Source organism: Argiope bruennichi, chromosome X1 (assembly GCF_947563725.1).
Source record: "Argiope bruennichi chromosome X1, qqArgBrue1.1, whole genome shotgun sequence".
Taxonomy (NCBI): domain Eukaryota; kingdom Metazoa; phylum Arthropoda; class Arachnida; order Araneae; family Araneidae; genus Argiope; species Argiope bruennichi.
Window position 1 is genome coordinate 101,540,655 of NC_079162.1, and position 17,511 is coordinate 101,558,165.

Here is a 17,511-nt window from a genome sequence, read left to right on the forward strand (position 1 = left end):
CACAAATTAAAGTGTAAATATTTAGAGCATATGTATTTAAGAAATGACAAAGATATATGCAATTAAGTATGTTCAGAAAAAACTCCAGATTTATTTAAAAAATTCTCAAAAATATGTTCCTTGACAAACATATTAAAATTTTATCGGATTGATAGGATAGTCAGTATAGAATAGATTTCTATAACTGAACTTCAGATAAGAAAATGAAAATTTCTTGAAAAATATAATTTTAATTAAGGAATGCAATTTCAAACAAAATGATGCATTAATCAAAGCAAAATTTTTTGGTGTACCTTAGATCCATGATCTCAAATTAAAATCAGTTCTTCAATTTGTTTGGTATACCGTTTTCGAGATTCCTGAATGGGTTCCACAGTAAAAGATTATACGAAATCAGATATTAAATGCGGTTATTTCTAGTAGCGTTGGTAAACTAGACAATAGTTTTGTAAATGTGATTTCAAATGAATAGAGCTCCAGATCATTACACAGCATCAATAGGTTGAGTCGAGATTTTCCAGAGAGATTTCATAGGTTTTGGGGGTCTCGGTGGCCTGGTGGTAAGGTCTCTACTCTTGAGTAGCTCTCTACGTAGGGTTTCAGGTTCGAGACCCGATTCCACCGAAGAACGTTCGTGTAAGGGGATCTGTTGCACGTTAAATCCGTCAAGGCCAAACGTCCTCCAGCTGGTGTGACGTGGTGTGGAGAGGGGGTGCCAGCTCAGGTGTCGTCCTTGTCATCTGACCACGGTTCAAAATTACGAAGTCCGTCCCAAAATAGCCCAAGTGTTGCTTAAAACGGGACTTTAATGTAACTAACTTTCCCAGGTTTTGACTTTCGCAGGACAGTAGAATTTCTCCCTAAATGGTACGATTTAACTTCTATGGATTTCAATTTATAGGGTCTTTAGGGCGAATCTGTTTATCTGCCCTCTCCAATACATAAACTAAATTGTATCAAGTTGTTAAACTCATTCAAGAATTTTGTCTCGAAATCAATGAAAATGAAGATTTATTTCACAGAAGTATTATAAAATATATTAAATTCTGAAGTGGAAACCATTTTCAATGAGCTTTGTCTATTAATTTTATAATTTTTGCTAAGTTTTCAAAGTTTTACAGTTCTTAAAGTTTGCATGCATTTATACCAAAAGATAAAAGAATTACTATTTCTCTATATAATCACTGTTTCACTTTGTTTTTGGTATATTGCCTCTGAGGTCCGATTCATCGACACTAATTTCCTCTTATGGAATATATTGATAAGTAATCTATTTGTTTCCTCATATTTCTGAAACTTAAAACAATGCTGCAATTTTCCGTAAGATTTATTAATGAGACGAAAAGAAATTAAAATGCTGAAAGTTGAACATGCATAGTTCCTAAGAAAAAAGTAAGGTTTGTATTTTATTTCTTAAAAATCACAGTTGTCACAGTTTTAGTTGATTTCACGAAATGTTGCAGCATTTTTATGTAGCATTTAACCTGAGCCTTAAATCTTTAAATATTGATCCCAAACCTGCATTTCTTGGACAATATTTAAGGACTTTAAAGTCCGGGTCACTATTAATGTGGCCCTGTATAATGGCCCGCAGTACAAAAACAATATTTCAAGAAAAAGATGAATTCAAGAAACATTTATTAGAAAAATTCATACAGCAGTAAATCTTTTTGATGAACAGAAACCAACATGCAAAAAATCTGAAAAGAAATTTGCATCTTAATTTAATAATAATTTATAAAATATGTGTATGTTTGCAATAATTATTAAAGCTCTTCGTATGAATATCTCAGGTATTTGGCCATTCCTTTCAGAAGAGAATTGGATAGCTACAATTCACCATAAAATTGTAGTACATGTACCATTACTTGATTATTAGTTTTTCAAAAATATTTCAAAGAATCTATCTAAATATGAAACAACTTTATAGCAGGAACAGATCTTTCATAACTACAGGATCAGTATTATGTCAAATAATCAATAGATACAGAAATATTCAAAATTTAATCGTAATGAGAAAACTCATCGTTTCCTAGAGCAATACAACGAATGTCCATAAACTTCATATACAATTTAAAATAGTTTTAACTCTGCAATGATATGAAATATTTTTACTTTGATAAAACTGGAATACGTCAATAGTAACTTTGATATATATGTATGTTAAATTTCTAAAAATGAAACTTTTAAAATTGAAAAAAGGTAGAATATATAAACTTTTCTCAAGTTTTCTCTTTATACAAATATTTCCCAACACATAAACTTAAAAAAAAGCTTTTTTAAAGTGCTCAGAAATTTAATAGACACTTTTTATATACTAGGTTTGTTCATTCTAAACATAGCCCAATAGCTAATTTAGCTTGTAAAGCTTTGGAAATTGTAAAAATCTCTACTCATAAAAAAACTAAATGATTAACACAATGCATATTAATCTATTAAGTTAGTTTATCCTCTCGTTTCATCTGCTTTCATTTAAACCTGAAACTATTAAATCATACATATTCCAAAAATATATTAATTTTGTGATATGAATTGCAGGAAAAAGAATTTTTGGCAATTATATAAAGTGTTCATGCAACTTCGGATAAATTGTGTAGAATAAGATTTCTCACTTGGTATACAAATAATTGCCCAAATAACATTCCTTTATTAAAAAAAAAAATAGTTTAGAAAAACGTTAAAAAAATATATTGACATCACACTGGAGCACTGCAAATTAGTTTTAATGGCAAAATCATCCATCTGTCTGGCCGTTGTCATCATTAGATATGATTCATCTATTCTGATTGTGGATACTGGAAGGATTCAAAATATCGAACCCCATACATTACAGAAAGAGACTTAATTCACTTATCTCGAAACTCCGTTGTTGGATCACTTTCGCATTTCTCAATATATGCGGTGGTTATTTTGAGCGGCAACTTATATAAATGCCACGTAATGCCGTGTAAGCTCCCATATAATGCCATATAATACCATGTAAGTACTAAAGCTTACTGTAGTATTAAATCTTTTTCTTCACCGAATGTAACCTCATATTTCTTCTTTCACTTTTTTTTTGGAAAACTATGCATCATAGATGGTTCTTTGGACAATTTTTATGCATTCCTAGGGAAGATTCTCGTTCTGCATATTTTGTTCGGAAGATTTCGAATAATTTGTAATTATTGCCAAATACCTTTTCTTAAGTTGCTAATTGATACACTTCTATCTTTAATTATTTAATTTAGAATAAGTGCAGAGAATTAAATGTATATATGTAAACACATTTTAGAAGTTGCGTGACCGAATAGAAGAACCTTTTGAAATTTTAATTTCGATTTGTTTTACCATGGGGAGGCATAATTTACATACAAAAAAAATAAGTGGTAAGAAGTATGTCAGTCTACATCGTGACACAAGAGCAGAAGACCGAAAAAGACAAATTTTTCTCTCGCTGATTTTATAATGAGATTTTGATAAGAATTTCTTTGACACGTGTAGTCTTATGAAAGGAAAATTTAGAAATCTTTAAAAGAATGTGGTAAACATTAAGGATTTATCTCTTCCCTCGGAACGTGGGAACCTGCTGAATTCAGCAGTTTTATAGATCGTATGTAAAATTAGTTAAATAAAAAAGTGGGAATTGCATCAGGAAATAAGGACATTTTAAAGTTAAATATGGGTTAAATTAAGATAAAAAAATTAGGAAATTAAGATTTTAATTAGATTAAGAGATCATTACATATATATCAAGAATCAAATCACTGGCCTATAGATCAAACATTCATAGGATGTTTCTTTCCAAAGTGCAAAAAAAAAAAAAATCTTTCCATACTAAAATTGCTTACTTTTTATTTCTGAGTGACTGCTACGTCGGCTCTTTAAAAAGGGCAGGTGCCTCTAATCCAACTGTTTTTACGAATTCAGTTTACAACTCTTGTACCCAAGCCACTGTACGGTACTTTTATTGCCCTTTGAAAAACGTTTGGCGTGTTTATGCATTTCATGTTTTTAAAAACGACGTTCTTTTACTCTGGTTGCATAAGCATCAAATCAGTACACTTCTCTGAGTCATATGTTTTTCTTAGAATAAATTGATTCATATGTTTAATTCATGTAACGTTTATTTTTCTTTTAACATCGCATTGTCATCATTTTTTTCTTCATCATTTGGAGAGGCTTGAAAAGCGAAAATAATTCAGTAAATTATAGATCTGATTATTTTGTCATTTGTTAATAACTAGAAAGATTAATTACATTACTATGGATGATAATATATGCAATTAATATATGCAACTTTTCAGAAAATAAAATGTATGCGAGAAATCCATTTAATAATTAAATTTCATTCGTTTTTATTCGATGAAATACTCATATATTTACTTCAAGCAGATGGTGGCATTTAACAGTTATATATTCAAAATAATATGTAATCAATTTCGTATGTACGTTAATATTCTACTGTCTTTGATGATTTCCTTATAAGTATTTAATAGAAATTAAATGAAAATAACGTGACTTAAATGAAATCCAAGTTGAAAGTTAAGTCACATTATGATTATATGCCTTTCAAGAAACGAAATTGATAGTTTCTTTAACTATGCAATCACTAATCCGTTGATTTATTTTCAGTGATTTTTTTTCTATCAGAATTCATTTGAATCTGTTAAAACGAGGTTTTATTAAAATAATTCCTCCTTGAAAACGACCTCATAGCAAGAGCAGAAAGCTTCTAATGTGATTAAACAAACTAAAATCGAATATTAAACATTCAATGAATACAGACTGATAAAACTGCATACTTTTTTAGATCTTGATTTTAATATCTCAGATAAAGTTTCTGCTTTTACAGTTATTTTCTTTGTGAATACTGAGACCTTTTTATATCAATCTAATATTAATTTATACGAATTAGGATAAATTTACTAAAATGATTGCTTTCAATCGATTTGAGTGACTAGAATAGTGATCTATCAGTTTGGTGTGACTAAATAATCCTACTTTCTACAAACTTTCTACAAACAAACATGCCGCGCTTGCATACAACATAAACTAGAAGAGTTAGTTTGCGAAGAAAAGTTCTTTTTGAACGATTTATGCTCTTCTTAATTAATTTCAATATATCGTATGAAATAAAAGTGGAATGTTTCAGTAATTCACTATTATTTATAATTTAAAATTTTGTATTTATAACAATAAATAAATCTTAAATTACTTTCTGTGAATAAAGAAATGACCAATGATAAAACGCCCAACTTCAAATGTAAAATGATGCTGAATTAGTTTTATGAGTAAAATATTCAATGCGGATAAATACAGACTTCCATATCGCTTTATTTATTATCATATATTTAAAAATTATTTGCACTAAAAAACATGAATCTTTCGTTGAATTTTAATTCATATTACTTCGAAGAATGCTAAATATAGAAATTTGTACTTGCATTATGGCTTGATTTTGATAATTATTTCAGTAAGTTGACCACCTTTCAAAGAAATATTCTCCATATTAAAATGTGAGGAAATTTATCCTTTTATTTTTTATCTACTTATCTGTTTTATTATCTCCTCTTTATCATTGCGTAAATGTTAAATGTTTAGAAATGAAACTAAATGTAATTTATTTCAAAAGGACAATCAATACGCAATTCGCTGGACAGAAACGTTGACCCTTGCAATGATTTCTATTCTTACTGTTGTGGAGGTTGGGAGAAAAACCATCAAATACCTCCTGACCTGAAAAAGTATGGAGCTATTGAAGAACTTCAAATGCAAGTTCTTCATCAATTAAAAGGTATATAACTTTTCATGAAATTTGCTGTTGCTTGATGAATTGTTTTACCAAGCCACTATTCTTTAAACCTTGAATATTTTCTTTTAGATCTATTTGAAAATAAAGAATCTCAAGGTTTAGCTGCCAGAAATATGCTCAATTTTTATAGGTCTTGCATAAACACGTGTAAGTATTCTGAAAATATTATAGTTTGTAGGAAATGTTGTGCCTTAAGCCTGCTTATATTTAAAAAAAATAAAAACAAAATCTTAAATATTTTTCAGTTTTAACTAAAAATGTAAGTTATTTTTTTTTTATCTAAAGCCAGTTTCTTGATCAATTATTTGATTGAGTATTGAATTATTTCGTTTAAATCATTTTAATGGTTTTCTATTAAGTTATCAGTTAAAAGAAGTTAAAATGAAGGAAAGGGTAAAAACACAGTTCATTTAAATAATTATTTATGAAGTTTATTTTTACACTAGAGTTTTAATATTCTTTTAATGTGATGATAAATTTGAAAGTGGTATCATAAGTTTTAATATTTAATGTTTATCGAGAACCGAAACCTTTTTAACCCATGATTTTGATTTTTACGGATGATAAGACACTTAGATAAAACCTTTAAGTTAGTAACAGCACTGATAAGAGTATAAAAACAGAATTGCTGTAACATACTTTGATAATATTACACGATTTTCCGAAAAGGATGTTGCAAACTTCTTTAGAAATTTATTTCTCAAAATTAAAAAAATCTTTGTACACCACATTACATCTTAATTTGGGATCTAAAAGGAAATTGACTTTGCTACACTATTCATTGAACTTTTCAGACGGAATTGAAAGAATGTTTATGAAATATTTATGGTAAATTTTTTTAAAGTGTTATCAATATCGTATGATAATACTTTTAAATGCGATTTCAGAAAAACGATATTTGGTCTTTGTTTACCAGTAATTTTTTGTTCAATAAAAAACAAAAAGAATTCGTTCTATGAGTTGGATTTTTCTTCGTATCCAAATCTGAAAATCGAATGGAATAAAGTAAATTATTGTCGGAGATTTCATAAGCCACTGTAAACCTCCCCAAAAGAAATTTTACTCTTAGCACCACACAGCTTTGATGGCTTATAGAAAAAAATCTATATATAGCACATTCTTATTCATTTATATAGAGTTTTAATTACTTATTAATCCCAATAATATAGTATTAATGATGTATATAGTATAGATGTAGTATAATATAAATAATAAAATTTTAAATAGATTTTATATGCATTTTCTATTTCTTGAAAATATTACTTTACCTGAAGTAAACCCAAATGCAATTTAACATTAAATTCGAAAGCTATTTAACATATCTATTTCAGTTTTTTAATTGCTGAATGCAAAAAATTTGATTATATCCAAATCAAATAAATAATTAAATAGAATCAAAAGAAATTTATTCTGATATTCAATATTCAATAAAACCGCTCTAAGTCAATATTTCCAATTCTCATACAGAAAAAATGTGAGTCACTAAAACAATGTATGAATTTCCTCCAAAGATTTTTCGCTACAGCATTTAACCATATCTTTCAAATAATAATTTAATTGTTTTTTTTTCTTTTTGTAGCGTCTATTGAAAACCTAGGATCTACACCGTTCTTAAAATTTGTAAGAGAATGGGGTGGTTGGCCTGTTATTGACACAAATTGGTCTTCAAAGCTCTTTGATCCCCTTACAGCATTAGCAAACATACAACTAAAAACTGGTAGGGGCTACATTCTTCCTCTCAGTGTGTCTACTGATCCCAGAAATACTTCTAGAAAATTAATAGAAGTAAGTTTCTATGCAAAGAAATTCCTTTTTGTAATATGATGTAACATCAAAAACTTCATTATGTATCAAATGCTTGGTTTACTTTAATCATTTTACAATTTTACAAATATTGAAAGTCATTCACTATTTTAAGACTCTTATTTCGTCAAATTTATTCAAACAAGAAAAGGTAAAACTTGATTTAAAATTTTCCCTGTGTGAATATTAAGAAAGTAATTTTAGCGGATTAATTTATTACAGGCGACATTTGAGAAAATTTCCATTTTTATAAGCATTTAAAAAAAAATTTAAGCATGAAAAAAAGTAATGGCAGTTTACATAACAGTGACATATTGTCAGTGTCAGACAGTAAAAATTAATGATTTTAGCAAATGATGTTTATAGACAGCATACAATAAATTGTGTGATCCATCTTGCAATATGCATGAATCAAAAATCGTTAAAAATGTTATATTGAGCAGGTCGTTTGACTGGAAACTACCAAATGATTACTTGCCTTCCAGGCAGGAGTTACTACCCAATAAATCATTATTACTTGGCTTGTAGTTACTTTTTCAGTAATAGCTGTTCGCTAAAAAAGAGATGTTTAATGCTGTAATTTAATTTTTAATTTAAATCATAAGGTTTTTTCCTAAGAAACTTCAGTGCATATTATTGTAAACATCTGCTTTTTTTCAGAGTTTTAAGATAAAAAAAATTTAGCTTTCCAGTGATAGCAACTTTATTTACGTACATTTTTTTTTTTATTTTAATAAATTTAAAAATATTCTTACGTATCTTTTACGAAAATATTTTCATTGCTTAAATTACTTCGTGAATTAATTTTTTTGTGCCCACGTTATCGTAACTATAGCTAACATTAAAATTCCAAAAATAATATAAAAACAGATGAATCAAGCCTAAAGCACGATTATGTTATAATGTTTCGGTCTAAAGTTTCAAATTTCTTTAAAATTATTATTGTCTTTTAAATTTTGTTCAACTTATCAGAGAGACTAATAAATTGAAAAAAAAATCCGCATAAACATGCTTAAACAAATGTGGACATTTCGAGATAGATCTTTCATTTCCAGTTGTATATGAAATTCTGATTAATATTAAATTCATGAAGTATGATGTCCTTCCTAGAGTTTCGAATTTCTTTTAAATTATTTGTACCCCTTAAATTTGGTTCCATTTAGTAGGACTGACAAACTGAAAATATCAGCATTCTTAAACAAATGAACATTTCAGGCTGATATACGTTTTCAATTCCATGTGTATAAGAGATCCTAAATGGTGCTTCATCCGCCAAATATGTTATCTTTTCACAAAATTAGCATAAAAGAATAACCGGATTTTAAGAAATGTATATTTTCAAACCTATTACTCGTAATGTAAATAGTAATACATGAAAATAAAGAAAAACGTCCCGAATGTTGTTTTCAGCATCGCTCAACTGGTGTCAGTTACTTGAACAGATTGGAATATGGTTATTTCTACAACTACGGGGGGATAGTGAGAATTTTATCTTTCCAACAAGAGGCAACCCCTTTCCGTTAGCGCTTGAACATTCGTAGCATATCTAAACGAGGAACTTTTTACATTCCTGTACTGGAGGTGCAGGTAGCTCTGATTTACCCTTCGTCACATGTAGGGTTTGACGGTTTTTCAAACCCGGTTTTTTAAAGTAATTTTGTCACATTTGAAAACCGGTTTTTAAATTAAGAAAACCAGTTTAAAGAGTTCAAATTTAAACACTGAAATAAGTTTTAAATTATTATATGCTTTAGAAGAACGAATTCAAGAAAGAAGACAAGTAGAATTAACAACTCTTTTGCTGTATTTGCAAAATCCACAAAATATTTCTAGTTCAGCGAAGAAATCTAGTGCACTTTCTGTAACTCTACTGTACTTTCTTTAGCTTCAAAAACCCAAATTATTAAGTTATCTCGATAGATATTGTCTAGAATATTTCCAAATTCTTATGTGGAAACCGATTCTGATGAATAGCAAATCGAAGAAACTACTTATCATAGTAATGATTTTTTAAAAGAAGCCATGGAAAATTCAATTTATAAGTTTATTGAAGATCCTGAAGAAAAACTTACAAATCCAAAAACACTGAAGGCTGAATTTTCATTATTTGAAGCAACGAATAAAAAAACAAAAACTTATATTTGTTATTAGATGACATGAAAACTATAAAACCAAGCTCAGTAATAGTGAACGAGTATTTTCAATTTCAGGCAATATTATGTCTAAAATAAGAACAAGACTTAGCCACCGTTCAGTGAATATTTTATGTTTTTTAAAATCCTATTTTCTGAGGAGAAATTAAAATTGGTGAAACTAATATAAATATTACTTGAAACTTTTGTTTGAGTTTTCGTTATTTTGTGTAAGTAATATGTACATGTAAGCTTTAATTTTGTTTTTTATATTTTGACTTTGATATTGATATATCCCTATTTTATTTTATTTTTTGACAAAAATTCGAAAACCAGCTAAAACCATTTTTTTTAAAAATATTTAATTCGAAAACAGGTTTTTCAAAAAGTTGGTTTTTGTCTAAACCCTAGTCACTTGGTCACCAAGATCCCGATATCTTACATAATGTGATTTCTTTTTATTGATAACAATAAAGACCTCTTTATAAGTCCCCATTGCCGAAAATAGTCAATGAACTTAAAGGATGACGCAATTGAGAGTTAATTACCATTGATGTGCAAAACTTCAAAATGAGAGAAACTAACTTGATTACCGACTCGATGTTTATCGTATTACAAAAGGTTCGCACATCGAACATTTATAGCTGGAAAAAAAATTTGAAATATTTTTCTTTATTTTCATGTGTCACTGATTACATTATATGTAATTGTTTTAAGATATAAATGTTTAATATCCAATCATTTATTAATTCTGACTTTGAATAGCTGAAATTTATGTTTGACTATAGCTGACAGAGATAGTTTTGCATCACTTTTCTTAAATAATTTGATAATGAAACATATTTCCATCTTCGTACTTTTTAATTTCTAAAAACATTTTAATAAACTTTCTATTCTTCAAAATGCTTCGGGTAATTTTGCGTTTATAACTGTATTATATACAAGAAGCTTCTCGATACATTTATTTACAATAATATATGTAAGTAGTATTTTTTAAATTCAATATATTGATAGAAAAATTGTCAAGTAAAGAAACAGTTTAAGCTATTTAGAGGCTTTAAAATAAAAACAAAATTGATATTTAAGTTCTTGCATTTATATCAAATGAATATGAAAATAGAATATTAGATGCTGACAAATTTAAAAGAAGTTATTTCTGTTTTTTCAACAGATTGATCAGGCTCCTTTAATGATAGCGGACAAAATTCTTCTGAAAAGAAATGAGGAATCAGCTCAGAAAGAATTGAAGAGATTTGAAAACTTATTTATAAAATTGGCCTTAATTTTGGGTTCAACGCGGAGCAATTTTAGTGAAGACTTCAACAGCATAGTAGATCTGGAAATAAAGATGTTACAGGTATGATTTTACAAATTTGAAAACAAACAATAATTGTACAATTAATTTATGCATAGAAAGATCTGCAAACAGCAAGTTGAGCCAGGAGAGGATTAAAGATAAATCGTTCTGGTAGAGTCTAAAGATTTATAAGCTATCTCTTTTCAGTACTGTACAAATGCAATAGTATTCTTATATATTCTGTGATATATTTAAAGAATTCCAATAGTCAATGTCGGTATTCTTATATATTCTGTGATATAATTAAAGAATTTCATTAATATTAACCTCAAGGTTAATAAAGAATTAAAGATAAATAGGTCTGGTAGAGTCGAAAGATTTATAAACTACCTCTTTTCAATATTGTACAAATGTATCAATATTCTTACATATTCTGCGATATATTTAAAGAATTCCAATTGTAATATTAACCTCAAGGTCAATATCTGACAGGATTTACACGGTGAGTTTAAACCGTATATGCATTAAGAAGAAAATTTTATTTCATTTACTTCAAAACAGATCTTAAATTTTTATACAATGTTTTTCTCGGGTTTCTTAAATAAAGCATAAATTCCAAATATATTTAATACCTTAATCGCCATGTCAGTCAAATGTGATTGACACTATGCTTTCCGTTCGGATAGCGTTAGTCAGCGGTCATAGACAGTATGCTTTTCTTTCAGGCAATATAAGTCACGTAACTTTATCTCCTTTCAGAATACCTAATTTGTATTTAGGCTGCATCAGTCATATACAATTAAAGAAAAAAAAATTTCAAATAATTTGGAAATCATAATAAAATACACTTAAAATAGTTATTAAAAAATTTAATGAGCATTATTATAGCATGTATGCACACACAAAAACAAAAATGATTGCCTTTTGCAAGTTTTGCAAAATGGTAACTTGTTTCGTCATTTTTTTTTTTTTTCATTTTTTTTTTTTTTTTGGCTGTGATGGTTCAAATTGTGCTGCATTATCTCAGAAGCGTTTTTTTTTTTTTTACAATACTATCTAGGAGTTTTATTATAATTGTCAGTTGTAAAGACATATTTGAAGTATTTTTACAGTTTATAAATTCTTAATCCCGACAATTTGACAGCATATCGAAAATCATATCGCGTGGTAAAAGTAAAGGATACCAAAACAAAGCATTTTAACATTTGCTACAAAATTTACTACTATGAAAGCTGCAGTTTTTAAAAACGCATGAAAAGTGTTGTTACAGTAACTAATCGTATAAAAGGGAATAGTAAAGGCTAAGGATGAAACTTATTCGTCATGAAATAATTCAGTAGTAATTTTTTTTATGAAATGGAAATTTAGAAAACATCCTATTTTAGTTTAGATGATAGAATATTTGTTTCATATTTCATCAAATCTATATTTAGAATTTACATTTTTATGGAAGAATTTCCACCCTATTAATTCTTGCCTTCTCATTATTCTTTACAATTAAAATACTGTGGAACTGTAGAAATTCACCTTACATTTCTATATAACTTCTGAAATCAAGACTTCATATTAATTCCTTATCCTTACAAAATAAAATTTGTGACGGAGCATTTTATTAAACCATTTTTATTCGTGTTTCTATAAGTCTTTCAAAATAACTTCTTGTAATATGGGAATAAATGAATCATACATATGTTTAAAAGGCTTTAATTAAACCTAATAATTTAAAATTTTTACCAAATCTTATGTTCTTCAACTTAGATTTGTTAGTTACTTAGTATTTACCCTATACTTATATACAAAACATAATGTAGCAAACTGGATGCTATAAAATTTTATTATACTAAGAATTTGGTGCTTAAAATTTACATTGTGGGCAGTTAATGCGGGGAAGAACATAAAAGTTTGCTAGCAGACTTTTAAAAAAAAGTTAAACACATGATCTTAAACAATGCTTAAATCACAAAGACAACGAAAATACCCAAACAGATTCTAACATCATGAAGGGAAACAGTAAAAAAACAAAAAAAAAAAAAAAAAAAAAAAACCACAAAAATATTTAATGGCATCTTTACATCATAGATTGTTGCTATTCACATCATAATAATGGAAAAGAAAGATGAGAATGACTTATGCAAGAGCCAAGTGCCGTCATCTGACCGTGCCTCAAAGCTTCTATGCCCGTCCAAAAATAAAGCGCCCTCGTGAAGCTTCATAAGGGGACGTTTCCATTATAAAAGATTTAATTACTTCACTCGTGAAGTTTATTCATCGTTTAAGGAAACATTTATTAATTTCTCGGATTTTCGAAATTAGAGCGAAATTGATAAAAAAAATGATGAGGTAAAGTAAAGAATAATAAAAATCTGATCGGTTTAACATAAACTGCCTAATAAACTGCCTAAGTGTGTATTACTGTATTTTTACTATATTTGTTTGAACTGCAAACATTTTAAAATAACTAGCATGACTTGAAACTATCTCTTTTTCCCAGTCTAGAGTCTTTTTGATTCTTTATGAGTGTTTTGGATGGACAAAAAAATGGGAGCTTATCCAAACCACTATATTAATCGCGTTCTACTATAAAGAAAACAAGGAAATTAATATTAAAAGAATGCATTGAAAGATCAGAACCTCTGAGGTGCAATAAGAAATGATTTACTAACCAAAACCTCTGTGTCTTCTTATTGTAATAGTTATAATAGAAAGACATATTTGCTAATGATTGTAAATGATGACGAATAAAGATATAAGAGATAGTTTAACAATTAAAAACAGTTAAGATTTGGTAACGTATGAATGCATGTATACAAATCTAAGAACACTTCACTGAGCGGGAAGTGAATGAAGTTCTTCAAACTCATGGAAGATTTAAGTGAATGCTGAAAGCGAAGAGACAACTTAATGTTGGAAACTCGATACACAGACATCACTTTTTTTCTGTCGTGGCACATTATTGGAAATATATAACAGCTTAAATAATGTACTTCGGATGTTATTTAAGATGGACTCGAACCATGTCCATTTTAGAGCAACACAGTTCTTATATTCGCCAACTAACTAAACTCTTAGAGAAGAAGCAATGTGAAGCAGAAGCATCGTGTTCACACCTTTTTTCAACTCATAAAGGAATTTCCCCGTGTTTGGAAAGTGAAACTAAAGAATTGTTAAATCAGCAGTTTAAAAGAGTTCAACATTAGGCGACAGGAAAAAATCAATATAAGACAGTTAAAGTTACAGTTTATACTTGCCCTATGTAGGATAAAGGCGCGGAGAAATTGTATTTACCCTATGTTTATATACAAGACACAATATAAGAAACTGGATGCTATAAAATTTTATTATACTATGAATTTGGAATCTAAAATTTACATTGTGGTCAGATAATGAGGGAAAGAACTTAGAAGTTAGCCAGCAGACTTTAAAAAAGATTGAAAAACATGATCATAAACAGTGTTTAAATCACAAAAACGACGAAAATACCCAAACAGATTCTAACAGCATGAAGGGATTGAAAAGTAAAAACTAACTACCACAAAAAATATTTAATGGCATCTTTACATCATAGGTTGTTGCTATTCACATCATAATGACGGGGGGAAATGATGAGAATGACATCAGCAAAATTATTACAGCTGTTATTCGAATTAATGACTGCGGACGTCATTTCTAACATTAAAATGACGTCAAAACGATTTCTGGATGCGTAACAGGGGAAATTCACTGCACGAATTTAGTTAATTAGCCAGTGTCATTTTGCACATTTTCTGGTGTCTGCTGTTTGCGTTTCTCTGTTAAAAAGATAGAGCAAAAATAGAAAAACCTGAATGTTAATCATTTTTTTTTTTAGCGTAAGTAAATTAACTACTGAGCAAAAAGTTTATTCAAAATTGAAACAGTCTGCCAGCAGAGCACTTTTTATTATTTATTTCAAAACAAAACACTGTCATTATTATTTGATTGAAAATGAAATATGACATAATAAATTTGTAAGCAATTTTATGTATTTGTTTGTATTAGTGGTGATTAATAAGCACCTAGTGATTAATAAATGATTTTTATATGATTCATGCTCAAATGATCATTAAAAAAAAGGTCATGGCGAAAAGCATTACTACCTTGACAAACTAGAAGCCGAAGTAAATTAAAAATTGAATGTGCAAAAATTTAGAGAATATCTCTCAGCCGACATCAGTTATCGTATGAATAACATCAGTCCGGATGAATATAAACTCATTAGATTTAAAATGTGATCTTATTTTACCGCATATATATAAATAAGAATTCCTTAAAACCTAAGTGGCATGATATCAAATTAATATCGAAAGGCATAAACAACGAGTCATTAAAAGCACAATAACTAAGAAAAAGCTGAGGTTTTTCAGATGACTCTACAGGGAATCGGATAACTGCAAGAAAAAACCCATCAAATTCCAGCGAGTGATTGTTTTTTTATCATAATGCACTTACTAAATGGGGAGTGAGGTTATTATTCTCTAATGCAATAATTGCGTTTATTGCTATTGATCATCGTTTAAAATTTCATTTTTTCATTTGAAGAAGATGGAACGAAAAAGTAAATAAAAAATAAAATGCATTGTGTATTTTTGCATAAAAATATCTTAAAATTAAGGTGCGTGTGCATGAATGAGAGCTTTGTGCTTTCTCGATTTTTTCAATGCTTCTGGTTTATATATTATATTTAATTAATGATTTAAGATGAACCATAATAAGATTTTTATATTATATTAATCATCTTTTTGAGGATAATATTTTCGGTTACCTAAAAAGTTAGGTTACCTACTTCAAAACTATTTGGATTTAAAGGCAACTTTATTTCTTGTCAAAAATGATGTATGATTTTATTATAAATGTGATATTGTGTTGTATAAGTAACTCGAATAATCACCACTTATGTAACAATTATAACATACACGCATGACCGTGTGTAACTTATTAACCCGAAAAGGACATAAGTATCGATTGAAATGAAAATGAGTCAATGGGAGGTAAGATCCCATCTAACTGTTATATAACTTCTACAATGTGAATTAGAATTCACTTTGTAGAATTCTAGAAATGTGTCAATTCATAAGTCCCTGTGGATGACAGTTGAGCCAACATTTTTAGTAATGCTGTGTTGTGGTATTGGATAATTCTGGGAATGAGAAGTCAAGTCGCATTTGCCCTCATATGAGCACCATTGGATGTTGTAAGCTAACTAAGTTAAGAAAATATTAAATCTATTTCCTGATATTTTAATTAGATTTCTTCCTTAAATTTATTTCTCAATGTGAATGAAGAACTGTGCAAATTTTCAACATTCCAGAACATCAGAAAATGAGTGTAAAATCGATTGCAAAATTTCATGTTTACAAACAAAAAACAAGTCATCTTTAATAAAAGCTTATAAAAACACAGCGGAGGATAAATCGTTTTGAACCAAACTAACTGCACTTACTTAAATGAGTTTGTTTCACAAGTTACAGAAGTCCCAACAGATCTGTACAATTTGAAATTTTCTGCTATTGAAAATCAATGAAAATGAGAAGCTGATAAAATTTCATCGAGATAACTGAAATTTGGATGAATTGAAACTTCGAATTTAATCTAGTCTTGGATTTCATGCTGTAGAAAGGACAGAAGAATTCCAAAGAATTTCATTTCAAAAGAAATTTACTAATAAAGAAAATTAAGCGTAGAAAATTGTAATTAACTTTTAATCATCCGCGGAAGTAGTCATCAGCGATAGGGAAATATACTTGTGCAATGCGCTAGTTCAGCACAGGCTATTCAATTCGCGTATCGTAGCAGCAGATGTCAAATTTTATAGGCTCGAGCAACCGCAAAGCATGCGGTGAAAACTAGATATAACCAGTTCTTTAAATGATGGCGCATATAATGGTGGTTCTCAATGTGAAGTATTTAATAAATACCGTTTACAACCTAAAATGCCGGCGTCCTGACATAGGGGTAGCGCGTCTTCCCCGTGATCTGGATGTCCCGGGTTCGAGCATGGTTGTTCTTCTATCCCCCTCCCCCTCTAAAAAGAGGTTGTGCAAGCGAATGTGACGCATGAAGTAACTAAGTCATACTCTTGTCCCTAGTTGGCGCTTCTGAAAGAACAAGAGACGCTCACTCAGCTTAAATCGCTGACAGATAACTGTCAGTGGGTTTGTAAAGTGCCATAAGTCACAACAACAATCTAATAAACAGCGAAAGGATTAAAACTATTCCGTTTGTTTTATGTGTCAATTATAATTTTTTACATTATAAGACATTCATTGCACTATAAGTTGTAATTTTTTATTATGTAATTTATGAATTTTACATAAAATTATTGGAATAATTTATTTTTTTAAAAGTGAGCTTAATAGAGGATATGTGTTTATTTTTTTACTTATGTGGACGATTCTTCATCTTAAAAGTATGAAAAAGCGAGCATCTATGGCTTAAGGAAAATTTGTATGTAGTTTGTAAAAGTTTGT

The 17,511-nt window shown here is 28.9% G+C and overlaps 2 protein-coding genes across 7 annotated transcripts in view; one reads left to right on the forward strand and one right to left on the reverse strand.

The window, feature by feature from the left end:
• Positions 1–17,511, reverse strand: part of LOC129958253 (procathepsin L-like) — a 77,558-nt gene that overhangs the window by 39,385 nt on the left and 20,662 nt on the right. Inside the window, exon 1 of one of the 4 annotated variants that reach the window (XM_056070563.1) lies at positions 11,659–11,685. The exons of the other annotated variants lie outside the window; for them this stretch is intronic. Coding sequence (XP_055926538.1) covers positions 11,659–11,670 — 12 coding nt within the window. The 5' untranslated portion in view covers positions 11,671–11,685. Of the gene's footprint in view, positions 1–11,658; positions 11,686–17,511 lie in introns of those variants that run through there. 4 annotated transcript variants of the gene reach the window in all.
• Positions 1–17,511, forward strand: part of LOC129958252 (neprilysin-4-like) — a 62,218-nt gene that overhangs the window by 10,691 nt on the left and 34,016 nt on the right. For all 3 annotated transcript variants that reach the window (XM_056070560.1, XM_056070562.1, XM_056070561.1), the window contains exons 5-8: positions 5,615–5,776; positions 5,864–5,941; positions 7,374–7,579; positions 10,901–11,086. In XM_056070560.1, coding sequence (XP_055926535.1) covers positions 5,615–5,776; positions 5,864–5,941; positions 7,374–7,579; positions 10,901–11,086 — 632 coding nt within the window. The remainder of the gene's footprint in view (positions 1–5,614; positions 5,777–5,863; positions 5,942–7,373; positions 7,580–10,900; positions 11,087–17,511) is intronic.